The 11,859-nt window shown below is 32.5% G+C and overlaps 2 protein-coding genes and 1 long non-coding RNA gene across 3 annotated transcripts; 2 read left to right on the top strand and 1 right to left on the bottom strand.

Annotated features, from left to right (window-relative positions):
* Positions 1-213: 213 nt before the first annotated feature.
* LOC126975640 (uncharacterized) lies at positions 214-2,509 on the top strand. The gene is made up of 4 exons (XM_050823649.1): positions 214-425; positions 495-728; positions 1,041-1,187; positions 1,772-2,509. Exons 1-4 carry the CDS (start codon positions 341-343, stop codon positions 1,828-1,830), a joined length of 525 nt encoding a protein of 174 aa, XP_050679606.1. The 5' UTR covers positions 214-340; the 3' UTR covers positions 1,831-2,509.
* A 2,476-nt stretch (positions 2,510-4,985) lies between these two features.
* On the bottom strand, positions 4,986-8,105 carry LOC126975641 (trafficking protein particle complex subunit 2). The gene is made up of 3 exons (XM_050823650.1): positions 7,866-8,105; positions 7,614-7,763; positions 4,986-6,086 (listed from the first exon to the last, which is right to left on the bottom strand). Exons 1-3 carry the CDS (start codon positions 7,953-7,955, stop codon positions 5,907-5,909), a joined length of 420 nt encoding a protein of 139 aa, XP_050679607.1. The 5' UTR covers positions 7,956-8,105; the 3' UTR covers positions 4,986-5,906.
* A 306-nt stretch (positions 8,106-8,411) lies between these two features.
* Positions 8,412-11,619, top strand: LOC126975651 (uncharacterized). Its single transcript, XR_007731770.1, has 4 exons — positions 8,412-8,517; positions 8,586-8,809; positions 11,156-11,327; positions 11,398-11,619. It is a non-coding gene; the product is annotated as an uncharacterized LOC126975651 (long non-coding RNA).
* Positions 11,620-11,859: the final 240 nt, after the last annotated feature.

The following is an 11,859-nucleotide window of genomic DNA, read 5'->3' as shown; positions in this document are numbered from 1 at the left end:
AGATCCTCCGCTTTATCAGAAAAAGCTTCGTTTCTTTCGGGTGTCCCTAGACAGCACTGTTTTATTAGTATATTAGTGATCATTAAAGGTATTCTATGTTATCCGTTTATATATTTTATAATGTAATCGTTCTCGTTACCAGGCCATAAAATTTTAATAGAAAAAAAAAATAACCGTTAAAAATGCGTCCTTTCAAATTTCAATCCATTTGAAATGTTGAATTTCTCAGCTTGTCAATTCGTTCGACGAACGACAATCTATTTGCAGTAAACTTGAAAAATTTGAAGATTTAAGAGGAGTGTCCATTTTGTTTCAAATAATAGAAATTATCGCTGATACTATGTCTGAATCAATTTTCGATATATTTGGAGATCTCACTAGACAAACCACAAGAAATACACCCCGACAACCACTATTCAACACCGGTAAGATCTTGATTAAATATCACTATTTTGTTGCGTGTTTGTAGAGAAATTATTTCAGCTTTGTTTCAGAGAATATTGGCAAAACAGTTTCATCAGGTCCTTACAAACCAAATGAACCTGTTAAAAAGAATCTTGAGTCAAAAAAGTCATTTTTATGCAATACTGGTAAAGCATTTCAAAGCACTCCAGTACGGAAAGTCTTTACTCCTGGAACAGTTAATGTGGGATCTGTAATATATAACGACGAAAAAGATGGATACAATTTGGAAGACATTGAGTTCACTAAACCATCATATAAATATGGTAAGCATCAGTTTGGATAGGTACCATATTTAACTCTTACTTTGTTCATCTGTATTCCTGCTAATAAAACTTAGCATTTTGGAAGTTCTGTATGAACATTAAATATAAAACTATACTGATTATGTTTCCTTGTTTCAAGCTGTTTTGTGCAGTACTTATATAATTTAGTAATTATTCTTATAAAATTATTATTAATACTTTTGATATGATACTATAATCACATACATTTTTCATACATTAAGTATGTATTGAAATAGTTTGTCTTAGAATTTGGACTGGCTTATAAATATTAATGTAAATTTAATTTTATAGATAATTACAACAAGGATATGTTTGATTTTCTGCTGATGCCGGAAGTACAAGTTCCATGCAGTGCTTCACCACCAAATACTCCTCCACCAGCAATCAAAAGACCCAGTGCCGAGTTCATCTGTTCTTACCAGGATGAGTTCTTTGATGGTAATTTATTTTTGTTAAAATTAATAACTATCGTGAGTCATTATTAACTTATTTATTATTACGGCTTTACTCTACAAAACATGAGTAAAGCTGTATTAATAAATAAATTGTTTTTGTTTATTTAATGTGGTTTTTGTAATGGGTACAGTAGAACAAGAAAAACCGTGTTATTGAAAAAATTTCTATGCTGCTACAATGACCAAGGCTCATGGTGTAAATACAAGTCCCATCAATGTTTCTAGATGTTAGAGAAACTCTCAGCTTAATATGATAATCAAGAAATGAGAACTTTTTCCAATTGTTTTTCTATTATGTAGCAATATAGCTCCTTTTCAGCTGGTCCGATGGTCTAACCAGGGTGGTCAATAAAATTTTTCAGATGTCTTCCTCTTGTTAAGAATAAATTAAAAACATTCATAAGTTTTTTACACTTTTTTTAAATATGTTTTTGACCTTTTCATAAAATATGTAACCTATAGCTAAGACCTTTTGAATATGGTATAAATTAATTAATTCCACAGTTGAAACAAGACAAGCATAATGAAATATTATACTTGAGTGGTAAATTCTCTTATTTTTTACAGATGATATCTCATTTGACTCTATCCCAGAAGAAGAGTTGGGGCTACCAGATATTTTTTAAGCATTAATAATTATACTTGGTATCTGCTATCTCTGACCCATGCATTTTTAAGAAATGTAATTAGTGTAACATTGCAGCTAAACAGAAATTTTGTGATGTAAGTGGTCCTTTGATTAGTATGAAAGCTATAAATTTCTAGCTTACTGATGATTAATCTGCACAAAATCAGGACGGGATAGAACCTTGTGAACAGTTCCTAGCAAATTAGTATTAGAAAGCTTGTTACACCAAAGCTAGCTAGTAGCCCGACTAAATTGTACATGATTGATTCAATTCAACTGAACATTCAGACCACCAATGAACAGGAGATGAATATCAAATAGAAGATTTTATTTCTCCCAATATCTTATCTTAAAATATATATAATGCTTACCAGTTATTTTCAAAAACATTATCGTACATTTTAGATATTCAATTGTAAACTAATTTAGAGTTTTACAGTAATTATTTATATGTACTGTAAAACATTGATGGTTATTATATTCTTGTAATTAGTGAGATATTTAATAAAGTATAATTTCATTAGCTTATATTTTAGTATAAGGTGAGTAGTTCATTTGCTAATCTTGAAATTTTGTACAAGAAGCCTTCTTGTTATTGATTATTCTTGTATGTATCTTATTTTTATTTAATACTTTTTACTGTTAAGAAAAATAATTAAAAACCTAGTACATACACATACTGTAGTTTTAATAATCTTCCAGCATTAAAAAAAAGGTTGAATAACCTAATTATTCTTGGGCAGTACATATAACTTATAATTTATAGAAATGCGATTCCTTGTGCGGTTTCAAAACCCCAAGGTCAAAATTTGGGCATTTTCATAAAAAAAAATTAAAACTCGAATATCTCGAAAACGGTTAAGTTTAGGACGGGGGGTTCCATAGTGAAATCATTCAGAAATGATGTGTACTACACGCCCTTAACGGATCTAGGTCGACTTTTCCTGTAACCCGTATATACTTAACTTGGGGCAAGATAATTTGTGTGAAAAGTGTGTCAATATATATTATATTAACTCAAAAAAAGGAGGAGGCTCCAAAAATATAGTCCGTAATATTGTTTGTAGTTATTGATGTATTTCTTACACGTCTGTTATGTACTTTAATGCCTTTTTCTTACATAAATTGACTAACCTATTATAATTTAACATGAACTACTAGGTACCTACACAACGGTAACAATGACATTTAAAAATAAATATGATTTATGGCAGGTACTTATTGGAAAAAAAATTATAATAACCTATTTAATATTGATACCTAGATTAAAAAAAATAATGAAATTATTATGCTGAGTACTTAAAGACTTTTAATCACTTTGGCATCACTCACGCTCTTCAAACGTGTTTAATACAAACTCACTCATTGCCCGGATACTGAAACGTTAGAGCGCTTTTGGACTACGTCCATTCAGTATCCGTGAAAATACAGGTCTAGAAATCTCGGACCAAATTCGGATATTGATTACGCACTAGTCCGATCTCTGATCCAGGGGCACTTTTTGGCATACGACATTTTACGCGAAGTCACAGCAAAGCATTTACGTCGTTGATCATGAATCCTTTCAATCGGCGTCAACTTCTGGCTATGCTATTGTACGTACGAAGGCGCTGAATCAGTAAAGAATTCTGGGTGCACCCTCTCGTGGTGGACAGACGTTTAAGAGGAGCTTTATACAATCACCACGCAGTGTTACGTCAATCAGGTTTTATAATTACTTGCGAATGAGTGTTTACTACTTTCGATTTTATTTTATATCACATAAAATATATGATAACACACAATGTTTACCGCCAGAAAAATGCTTGCAGTTACATTAAGGTAAGTAAAAGTCAGTTCTAAATCAGACAATATTTAGTATTGTTTACATATGAAGGTTAATCAACAAATATGGCTTAAGACTACTTCGGTCCGTCAATAATCTTCTCCGGAACGGAGATTAACGGTAAAAAGTTAATACATCTGTAAATATTAAAGTCTCAATTATCTAAATGGTACAAGTAGCGCCATCTAGTTTAAGAATAAACAGACGTGATTTGTGGCCGTCCTCTTCGTCAATATCTCCAGAATATTTTTACCTCTTAATTCGATCAACCATTTTAAGAATATCAATGTCAAGAGAATTGAATCAATAGATCGGTTCGTTGACTAGAGAAATCTGTAGGTCGCTCTAGTATTTAAATTTAAATTATTTTGTGGTTTATCGGTTTATATCTGCCCTCACTTCATTTGTGCTACCAAAACAATTATATGAAAAACAAGAAAAATAGAGATAAAAACATGGCTTTAACTATACAGTTACGGACTTGCGAAATTTGAATGTATTGACGTAAATTAAATTATATTCGATACAGAATCATAGTAGAAAAAAAAACAAACGCTCAATACATATATGGGCTAAAGTTACCCGCGAGTAACGGCGATAATTCAATAAATCCAAGTGGTGTCAGAACTTGGCAACAACTACTACATTTGTATGAAACTATCAAAGCAGCTAGTTAAAAAGGACATTGCCAAAGACAATGTAGAAATTATTATTTCTTATACATACATCATACTACTTCAGTTCCATCCATGCTAATATATTAAATGCAAAAAGTAACTGTCTAATGTCTGTCTCTTTATTCACGGCTAAATTATTAACCCTATTTTGATGAAATTCGGAACAGATGGAGCTTGCATCTTGGGACAGAACATGACAAAAAGCTTGTACGGAATGATGCCTTAATATAAGCTTATATTAATAACAGTATTAATTTGTTATTCACATTATGGCCAAATAGCGTTTCCAAATACAATACAGTTTCTTTCATAAGGCGAAATCGCATTCGAAAGTGGTTGTGGTTGCACTCTTGAAAACCGTTAAACTTTACTCTATTCCTACGAAAAGGCATTTATTTTCTCAAAATTAGAGACACTACTACCACTTCGGAAACAAATGGCGCTTTGAGAGATAAGAAGCGGCGCAAGAAACTCCCAGCAGAGCGCAAAAAAATTGCGCTCTATTTAATAAAATATACAATATTGTTGTCATTGCTATTGCTATAAAATAATCATAATCTAGTCCCAGGCTGTCGAATCACTTACAGCCTCGTATTCAGCTGTGGAGTAGTAGGATTTACGACAGAGCCATTTTTTAATAAAACATTTAAATTTATTTATAGATAATGCCTGAGACTTTATTATAAAAGTGTCTACATTTACCCTTAAAGCTATTGTGTATCTTATCAAGTCTACTAGAATTAGTTAGAGGCAATCCCTTATTTCTAGTGTTATAATGAAAGTCAAAAGGTAACAATTTTTGTAAACGTATATTAAATTTTCATAAATGTACTAACAATGAACAGACAATGAATATTTATTTCTTTATATTTCACTATGAAATACTGTCTTTAAGCAAGCTGATATATAGCACGAACAGCTCTCTTTTGCAGAGCAAACACTATATCAATGTCAGCAGCATGACTCCACACCAAAATACTGTACATCATTATTAATGTATGATGACAAATAGTATTTTTGTCATGGGAAAGTGAGGAAAGAGAATAAAACATTTTTCCACTTAAAAATAACACAACTGAATTTGAGATAGGTTGTGACCACTCTTAAATTTGAAGGCTGCTCAACTAACTTAAGTAGTAAATTATAGCTATCATTTACTGAGTGTCATTTCAGTATGCCATTTTTATTAAAAGTAGCTGCTAAGTTCCGCTTAATTTGAGATACATTTAGGCAGGGGAATCTTAAATTTCACCTTTGTAATTACCAAATTGTATTTTAAGAATCTCTCAAATAGTTGAGTAGCTCTTAAGAACTAGAAAGATGTTTCAGTATTTGGGCCAGTTTCTTAATCTGTTGACACTGAATATACAATTTAACAATAAAATACATTTCTTACAAATACACTCACTTGTATCTTGTGTATGATTTTCATTAGATTGGATATTTTATCACTTTTACAAACATAATATATATTACTAAATAGGAGGATAAATCTTAAATAAATTAGTTACACTAAACTCTGTCCAATTGTCAGTCTTTTAAGAGTGCACCAAACACATAATCAAGTGTGGACTATGTTAAGTACTTTTTCCCCAGTAATTGCACCTTCTTCTCAAAGGCGGGAAGTGTAATAACTGTGTCTTCCTTGTAGAACGGGTTCAACATTAACTTTATATAAGCTTCATATACATCTGTGAAGAAATTCTTGATGCCGTCCTCATTTCTTGCATCATGTACCATTACAAAGCGCATCTGTAAGTATATTAATAATTGACACACAAACTCAAGTTATATCTATATTTGAAGACTGTAAATGCAAGCATATAAATCATACCAATGTTTGATGGTGCGGTTGAATACACCGATTCAAAACCGAAACTTTTAGAGGTCAGTGTTAACAAACAATAGCCTAATTAGGCTATGAGCTCAAGTATTTTTTTTATGGAAGAGGAGGACAAATGAGCATACAGGTCACCTGATGTTAAGTGATCACCGCCACCCACATTATCTTGCAACACAAGTATATCATAATATTATTTTTAATGCCTGTTCAGGTTAGTTGTAACATTACAACATTGTATTTTTATGTGCAAGCCCTGTTTGGCTATTTCTTACTCTACACAACTATGTTATATCTTTCTGGGTAAAGCAGTGTACATGTTAATACTTAACAACAACATGAATGACATCTGAATGAGTTGGGGACTACACCTTGTAGGAGTGCTGGAACATGCACATTAACACAGACTATGTAGTCTGAACACAATGGCAAAAATAACATCCAGTCGACTCAACTTCCTAACGTCCAACGAAAACAGAGCTCGCCTAACAAATTCAAATATTTTTATCCAAAATAGTATTTAATATCACTTATTCAAAGTTAAAAAGTTACCGAAAATTCGAAAATTTACACCTCAGACTCAGGTCTGAGTTTCTTGTGTACATTCTACCTGAGTAGAAACTCAGTAAGCTTCTTTTAAATAACATTTCATTCAGTAAAATTATTATTAAATAGCCTGAGGGTGGTAGCTATTTTCCCAATCAGTGGAATTATTCATTTATGTAATAGTAATCTTCATTAAATCATAAACATAAAGGTAATCATAAACTTTATTAACAGCTTTTTTTTAAATTTCATAGCACATTTGGTTTGTACATTTTCTGGGATTATGTTGTAAAAGCATAATATACATACATACAGAACCGTATACTCCACTAATAAACTTTGCATAGATTGCCCTGCATAGTCCGTAGATAGAGCATATCTAAGCCATTTAGCATTGTGTGTTAGTCACCCAATACTACAATTTCAGAGATGTGGAACTATGCAAGCACACCATCAATTGCTGTTAGACATGGCAAATGAGTTACTCTTTGTCTGCATTACCACTATGGGACCTGTAGACACACAGATGCGGTCTTGGTAAGTCTACCCACATTCTATGGAAATGGAGCATTCATTTCAAGAAATATTAGTCTTATGTTATATTCCCAATGTTACAATGATTAGATAATTTTAGAAAAAGTTTTCGAGAGGATGAATACATTCAAACCTAATGGAGTATTTGAACCTACTAAGTGTGAGTTGGAACATATTGGTAATAAAAAAAAACAGAAAGTGTACAACTAACAGCTGTTTAGTGTTTAGAATTTAGATAGAATTTCCTATAATAAACTTGAGGGTTGGGACATTTAAGTAACTATATCCATATTGCCAACTTGGTTATTTAAAATATATATTTAACAAAATACATAATAGTTAAATGAAAGCTTCGATACCTGGCTTGCAGTAACAAATGCAGAGACAAACCACTGGTTAAATTTGTCTACAGATTTAAGGTATGTGTTTGTAACTTTCCACATATGTTCATCAACTAAATCCAATGCTGCATGTGCTATAAATTGGTTCAAATGTCTGTTATCTTCTTTCTGAAACAGCAATTAAATAGCCCATTTGTTATTATTTATGTGTTATGGATATAGATATCTATTATTTGGAAATGTATATAAAGATAATCCATTTCAATTTACCTTTATTTCTTTGGTTACTGGAACAAAATCCATTTCAAAGATAGGATTATCGGAATGACCCACAATTACAAAATAATATGTGCCTGCCATTGTATGTGTTTATTTATAATAATAAAACTCTACATTAATTATTTAAAACACTATCTGAATAGCATATAAAGTGAAAACTGAGAGCCAAGTCTTAAAATTCAAAAAATTTCAATATTTTGATAATTCACATACCTACAACACCTTTACAAACTCACCAAGAATTATGAATATTTTTCTTTAGTTTTTACTCTAATCGTCAAGTGTCAACAGTCAACGTCAAACGCAGAACTTAAAAACGAGTTACGACTGTCTGGGTCTGGGATACGGTCACGCGAGCGAAAGATTGCATGAAACATTTAATCTCTATTTATTTCCAGAAATTTGTGTGATTTATATAGTAGGTACTAAGCGACGTGGCGTTATGAATTTTATTTAAAGATTAAATAACAGCTGTAAAAAATACTAGAAACATTTGTCTGTTTGTTAATGCATGCAAAAAAAAAATTACGCGGGAAATATTAAAGTATTAATAGCATCTAGATAATAATTTGTATTTTGTACTTCAGTTAATATCATATTTTTCCGTTATCAATTTAATTAAAAATGAACAAAATAATTGAAAGTTAGTAAAACTAAATAAATTATTTCCATTTATAATACCTATGTTTTCAACTTCTCTTCAAATTTTAGAGCCTATCGATGCTATTATTGATAAATTACGACTTTGGAGCGCCGGAAGCTGGATCCCTTACGAATCTAATATCTTAAATATAATGTCTCTCCGAATTATATTAGACCAACTTCTAATAACGTCCGAGAGTAAAGTTTTAGAGAGTATAAACTTGAATGAAAAAATTAAGGGTGTCTATAAGCAAGATGTATTGGTATTGCTTGTTTCCGGTAAAAGCCAAGAGGTACCTGTACTTTTTTATTTGATTCAATATTATGTATTCGAGTAACTAAAATAATTATTAAGGTGTGAAATTATTGTTAATGACCACTTACTAGGTAATTGCAAAAGTTAAGATTACATATTCAGAATTATGCCATTGGGAAGCTTCTTAGCACAGTTAGTATGCCGGCTAGATGGGTATAACAGTGGTGCCTTTTTCTGCCCCCGAGCAGTATTTTGTAATAATTTTTTTATAATTTGTGTTTCGGTTTGAAGACTGCCGTATGTAGTGTGAAATAACTAGCTTAACATCTTATATATAAGGTGACTAGCGCAAGTGATGTTCTGCTCGTTTTCTGGAATCCTTACTTAATGGCATAATGGCCAGTGCCTATCACTAGATCTGGTGAACGTCTTGCTAGTCTCGACAACTCTTTTTATTAAAAAAACTAGAAAACATGTTTATATATTGATATGTTTGTGTATATGCGAGGGAGTTAATACTATGTAGTATGTATTATCGACATAATAGAATCCTGACCCACCTTAATGTTCTTTTTCCAACAGTCATAATTCATGGCACAGCTCATGGTAAACAAATAGGTTGAAATTCGCTCGCACATACATTTCCTATGTACTTAACTGTTATCATTAATTAGACACTGTAGTCAACCAATTGTAATACAATCTTTTTTATGCAAATATAAATCTGTTTTTGTGATTTTAATAAAATTATCAGCAAACTGGTTCATGAATCAATGATTAACGTCACTTATACGGACACAGTATGGCAATTAGGTACATATATGTAGTTAAATTAATGCTTTAAAGTGTTTATCTTCTGCCAGTTTATTTTTCAAAACACAGACGTAGCTTGTATCATTGTAATTGGGTACCTAATATAAAAAAGGTTTTTGGTAAGTACTGGTGTTCTTGAAATTAAAAATATAAGATACAATAGGTATATTTTATTCTACATTAATAAAGTAATATTTAGATCTAATTTATTGCCTTTAGTCGTCTTGAGCTGACACTGTTCAAACGAGCGTGGCATAGCTGGGCACGAGAGCATAGTTTCGATTCAATACCCACAAAAATAATGCTCAGCGGGCCTTAAGAAGTTTTGAATTCAAACATACTTTTATAGATATGTTGATTGGCATTGACAGTATAATTATCCGTGTATTAGATAATCCTAACGCCCGCGCTGTGTTATAGAGTGCACTGCTTTATTTAACTGGTAGATATTTAATTTTCATCGATGTTGTTTCTGAAACAAGCCTTTTTTTTTTTTTTTTTATGGAATAGGAGGACAAACGAGCGTACGGGTCACCTGGTGTTAAGTGATCACCGCCGCCCACACTCTCCTGCAACACCAGAGGAATCACAAGGGCGTTGCCGGCCTTTAAGGAAGGTGTACGCGCTTTTCTTGAAGGTACCCATGTCGTATCGTCCCGGAAACACCGCACACGGAAGCTCATTCCACAGCTTCGTGGTACGAGGAAGAAAGCTCCTTGAAAACCGCACTGTGGAGGACCGCCACACATCCAGATGGTGGGGATGAAATCCTAACTTGTGGCGTGTCGTGCGAAGGTGGAATTCGGCGGCAGGAATCAGGTTGAACAGCTCTTCGGAACACTCCCCGTGATAGATGCGGTAGAAAACACACAATGAAGCGACGTCTCTACGCAACGCCAATTGATCCAGCCGTTCACAGAGTACTGGGTTCCCGACAATTCGAGCTGCTCTGCGTTGCACGCGGTCAAATGGATCGAGCTGATACTGGGGTGCGCCAGACCAGAGATGACAGCAATACTCCATGTGAGGCCGGACCTGCGCTTTGTAGAGCGCTAGAATGTGGGCCGGCTTGAAGTATTGCCGTGCTCTATTTATGACGCCCAGTTTCTTTGAAGCCACTTTGGCTTTACCCTCCAGATGGCCACGGAATTGGCAATTGCTTGAGATTTCGAGACCCAGTATTCCGATTTATTTATTATTTATTTTTATAGCTTATTTCTGAATGGATGAATGGAAAGAGTTGATTGAATTTCTCAATATGAAAACCTTGATTATAATATTAATACTACTCTAATATTTACTACTCAATAAAAAAATCCAAGCTAGGAAGCAAACACAAATAAATAATTTACAAACGTAATCACGTGCAACCTTGATCAAATTGAAATATTAAATCATTCAGTACCAATTTTAATTCGCCTCTTAATATATTTTGATTACTATGTGTATACTCGGAAAAAGCGCAAAATCCTAGGGATGCTTTAAAAGCCGTTATATTATGCTTTAAATATTGTTTATAATTTTTTAAACCTTCAGTACATAATTTGGTAATTAGTTACATCCATTATAGATGAGAAAAATAAAGTTCCGGATAAAAACAAACGTTGAAGAAGTATTAAACAAACTTGGCTTACATTTCCCGGTTGCCAGGTATGGCCAGAAGTCATCAGCTAATGTATGCACTATGAAATACCGTAATATTGATGAAATATTCAAAACAATCATAGAACAATCTAAGATAGGTAAGTCGATATTAATTGTAGTATTTATTGTTGTGTGAAAAAATACTAATTAATATCGTGTTTAATTTAGAAAATATCAACATTCCGTTGCCGTCTGGATACGAAAATTTCGTCAAAACGTGCCTTCTTGACCCAAATTTTCCATTACTAGTGTTGGAGACGCAAAAAATACTTAGCCCCGAAATTGTTAAAGAATAACATATTTTGTATTCGTCTTTTAATAGTATGCCTACGTTTGTTACATGTATATTTAAAGAGATTTTCGTTAGCTGTACTTTTAAGTCAGTGAAAAAAAAAAAATCAAAAGAGTAATTTAAAGAAATAAATATTTTAACTGTTGCCTCCCGATTTATTTTGTTATGGATATACATATAAGCACATAAGCCAAATTTCTAGGAAGTGTTAATCATAATGTTAATACAACGAACAAACTTGTACGGCCTTCTCCATACCTGAGGTATAAGTAATTTTATACCAATAATAAATCAAAAATATGCAAAATGTTAACTATATCGCTGACAACAATGTAACT

The sequence above is a fragment of the Leptidea sinapis genome, chromosome 36 (genome assembly GCF_905404315.1).
Source record: "Leptidea sinapis chromosome 36, ilLepSina1.1, whole genome shotgun sequence".
Classification (NCBI taxonomy): Eukaryota; Metazoa; Arthropoda; class Insecta; order Lepidoptera; family Pieridae; genus Leptidea; species Leptidea sinapis.
This window is presented reverse-complemented; position numbering and strand designations above follow the sequence as displayed.

What these genes read in the sequence shown, in the direction of transcription:
- LOC126975640 (XM_050823649.1), top strand. Translation starts at nt 341, where the DNA reads ATGTCTGAATCAATTTTCGATATATTTGGAGATCTCACTAGACAAACC. An exon ending in TAAACCATCATATAAATATG is followed by an intron (nt 729 to 1,040) that starts GTAAGCATCAGT and finishes TTAATTTTATAG; the next exon opens with ATAATTACAACAAGGATATG. An exon ending in CCAGGATGAGTTCTTTGATG is followed by an intron (nt 1,188 to 1,771) that starts GTAATTTATTTT and finishes TATTTTTTACAG; the next exon opens with ATGATATCTCATTTGACTCT.
- LOC126975641 (XM_050823650.1), bottom strand. Translation starts at nt 7,955, where the DNA reads ATGGCAGGCACATATTATTTTGTAATTGTGGGTCATTCCGATAATCCT. An exon ending in CAGTAACCAAAGAAATAAAG is followed by an intron (nt 7,764 to 7,865) that starts GTAAATTGAAAT and finishes TTGCTGTTTCAG; the next exon opens with AAAGAAGATAACAGACATTT. An exon ending in CATTTGTTACTGCAAGCCAG is followed by an intron (nt 6,087 to 7,613) that starts GTATCGAAGCTT and finishes ATATACTTACAG; the next exon opens with ATGCGCTTTGTAATGGTACA.